Raw genomic sequence first — 3,158 nt, 5'->3', positions numbered from 1 at the left:
AGGTAGTCAGCAGGGGTTGCAGGTGGTCAGCAGGTGTTGCAGGTGTTGCAGGTAGTCAGCAGGGGTTGCAGGTGGTCAGCAGGGGTTGCAGGGGTTGCAGGTAGTCAGCAGGGGTGAGAGGCAAGAGAGAGAGCCCAGATAAGGACATTCCACAGTATTTGTTTTTGGGGCCACCTATACATTTTGCAGACATGGTGAATCCCACGCTTCTTTCTGGGTGGTGTGCATAACTCCAGTGGGCTGGGCACCAGCTGACGTCGCTTAGTTGGGCTGGGAAGATGGGCAGAATAAGCTTTGTCAACGGAAGAAACGTCTGCTGCTGTCCTTAGTAACGCTGCCACCGCACCTCTCATTCTGGAACTCATGCCCATGGGGCCGCACGCGTCAGGGCCCTAAGGTTTTGCAGAGCCTGTGAGGCTGGTATCAACTCCTGGATGGCCACTGACCTCAACTGCCAGGTCCGCACACAGCATGAGCCGAGAGGGCAGGGGAGCGAGGCGAGGTGGTCTAATCGATATTTTGCCTTTGCATCATTGCAGCCCTGGTGGCATAGTGGTTACACCTTGGGCTGCTAACCATAAGGTCAGCAGTTCGAAACCACCAGCCATCCCACAGGAGGAAGACGGGCTTTCTACTTACGTAGAGAGTGACAGTTTTGGAAACCAGCGGGGCCGGTGTTACCCTGCCCTATCGGGTAGCTGTGAGCCGGCATCCACTGAGCGACAGCGAGTTTGGTTTTGGTTATTTGGGCTTGGGGTATTGTTCCCCATCAGGGTTTCCTTTCTGATGAGGTTTAGGGGTGACCTGTGGGGAAACTGAGTTTGCAGACTCAGAGCTCCTCAGCTCCTCTCCCTGCAAAGGCAGGCTCTAATCGTACCGAAAAGCAGCCTGAGGACTATTCCTCTGGTTCCTTAAGGATTCCTAACCCCCACTATCATGACCCCAGTCCCGCCTTTCCGTTCTGGCTAGACCAGAGCATGCGCACAGGTACAGATCAGAGCTCACGACACACAGAATCCAGGTCAGATAAACCCCTCAGGAACAGAAATGGGAGTAGAGATACACACACACCCAAGGAGAAGGAACAGCAGAAACTGTGAAGGAGGGGAGACAGCCTTCAGTGTAAGATATGAAAATAATAATAACGTATAATTTATCAAGGGGTCACGAGAGTGGGAGGGAGGGAAAAAAGAGGGGTTGATACCAAGGGCTCAAATAGAAAGTAAATGTTTAGAAACGATGACGGCAACCTAGGTACAAATGTGCTTGGTACAATTGATGCATGGATTGTTATAAGAGCTGTAAGAGCCCCAACAAAATGATCTTTAAGAAAAGAAAAGCAGTCTGAAACCGAGGCTGCTGACCACCCCCAAGTGTGATGGGGGTGGACATGGGTTGTGACCCCTGGACTCCCTACCTGCCCAGTGCACCAGCTCACCCTCTGCTGCCCGCCTGGGTCCCCAGGTCCCTGGATGAGAAGCAGCTGACACGGCTGAGCCCTGCCTTCTCTGCACGCTCGGGAGCAGGGCCTCGCAGCCCCGGTGGCACCGATGCCGAAGAACAGCAAGGTGACCCAGCGTGAGCACAGCAGCGAGCATGTCACGGAGTCCGTGGCCGACCTGCTGGCCCTCGAGGAGCCGGTGGACTACAAGCAGAGCGTCCTGAATGTGGCCGGCGAGGCAGGCGGCAAGCAGAAGGCAGCCGAGGAGGAGCTGGCGGAGGACCGGCCGGCCTGGAACAGCAAGTTGCAGTACATCCTGGCCCAGATCGGCTTTTCTGTGGGTCTGGGCAACATCTGGAGGTTCCCCTACCTGTGCCAGAAAAACGGGGGAGGTAAGAGGCAGCTCTGCCTAGCCTGGGTGCCCGGCCAGAGGGGTGGGCTGTGGGGGTCAAGGGAGGCTGGCTGGGGCCCTGGTGGGGAGACACCCCTGGGACAGCCATGGCAAAGCCTAGCAGCACTCCAGAGCTGCAGAGCAAGATGATGAGAATGTGGGCTCTGGCTCCCAAACTATCAGGCTGAAGGAAGATCCCAGCCCACCCAGTCAGCCCTGGGAGCACGGGTGGGCACCCAGTCAGCCCTGGGAGCACGGGTGGGCACCAGCTGCTGGACCCTTTTGTGCCGCAGCTGTTGAAATGAGGAGGATGGTGGTTCCTGCTTCCCCAGAGAGCTGGGGACTTAAAGAGCTTGACATGTAACATGTTTAGCACACGTAACTGAAGCAGAGAACCAAACACACTGCCATCTAGTCGGTCCTGAGTCAGTGTGACCCGATGGACAGGGTAGAGCTGCCTCCTTGAGTTGCTGAGACCGTAACTCTTTACAGAAGTAGAAAGCCCATCTCTCTCCCACAGAGTGGCTGGTGATTTTGAACTGCTACCTTGCGGTTAGCAGCCCAACCCGTAACCACTAGCATGCCAGGGCTCCGAGCTGACATGTAGTAAAGACAAAGGGTGGCCACTAATCACTGGAAGCTTACTAGGTGGTTGGAACGTTCTAAACCTGTCATGGATGTTAGATGCATGGCATTAGCTTCCTGGGTGGAAATGAGCCTGAAGCTGCCCACATCTTCTTCTCCACTTCTAATACCCACCGCCCAGCCAGCCTCTTTGTGTATGTGTGTGTGTGCCACCACCCAGGACTAGATTCGACCTTGTCCATCAAGTGGCACTGCCCCTGGTTTCGTGAATTCACTGGACCAACTCAGAAAATACACTTGAGACTTTCCGGGAAAAGGAAGTAAACCAGGCCCGTCGTGCAGACAAAGTGCACCGCTCCAGTGTGGGGAGGTTCCCAGTGCAGACCAGCTGTGCCTCAGAGGGCACCCCGCCCTTCCCTTGCAACCAGGAAGCCCTCCAGGCTTTTATTGGCCTGTGGGTCAAACCATGCCTCTGAGGCTACTGAAAGCCAGCCTCCCAAGTGAGTCTTTCTGGTCTGGCCAGCCTGGACCCCCAGATGTGGCTGGAAGGGCAGGCCCAGGCACCCCATCACTCCAAAGTGTATTTTTCCAGAGCCCAAAGCAAGGGGGTCTTCGCTTCCTTATTACGTCCTTTGCCCACAAGTTAACCCAAAGACTACTGTTACCGGAGCATTTTTGAACAACCAAAGTCCGCATTTCGGCTGCTTCCACCTGTTCAGGAACTCGCTGCGACCCCCCCCC

General features: G+C 55.6%; 1 protein-coding gene across 2 annotated transcripts in view; it reads left to right on the top strand.

The window, feature by feature from the left end:
- SLC6A17 (solute carrier family 6 member 17) overlaps positions 1-3,158 on the top strand; it is a 71,106-nt gene that overhangs the window by 27,823 nt on the left and 40,125 nt on the right. For both annotated transcript variants that reach the window (XM_004699205.4, XM_045292019.1), the window contains exon 2: positions 1,465-1,833. In XM_004699205.4, coding sequence (XP_004699262.1) covers positions 1,551-1,833 — 283 coding nt within the window. In that variant the 5' untranslated portion in view covers positions 1,465-1,550. The remainder of the gene's footprint in view (positions 1-1,464; positions 1,834-3,158) is intronic.

The sequence above is a fragment of the Echinops telfairi genome, unplaced genomic scaffold (assembly GCF_000313985.2).
Source record: "Echinops telfairi isolate 266 unplaced genomic scaffold, ASM31398v2 ScPeMD7_443;HRSCAF=831, whole genome shotgun sequence".
Lineage (NCBI taxonomy): Eukaryota > Metazoa > Chordata > Mammalia > Afrosoricida > Tenrecidae > Echinops > Echinops telfairi.
The sequence above is the reverse complement of the archived record's forward strand: the minus strand, read 5'-3'. Positions and strand labels throughout refer to the sequence as shown.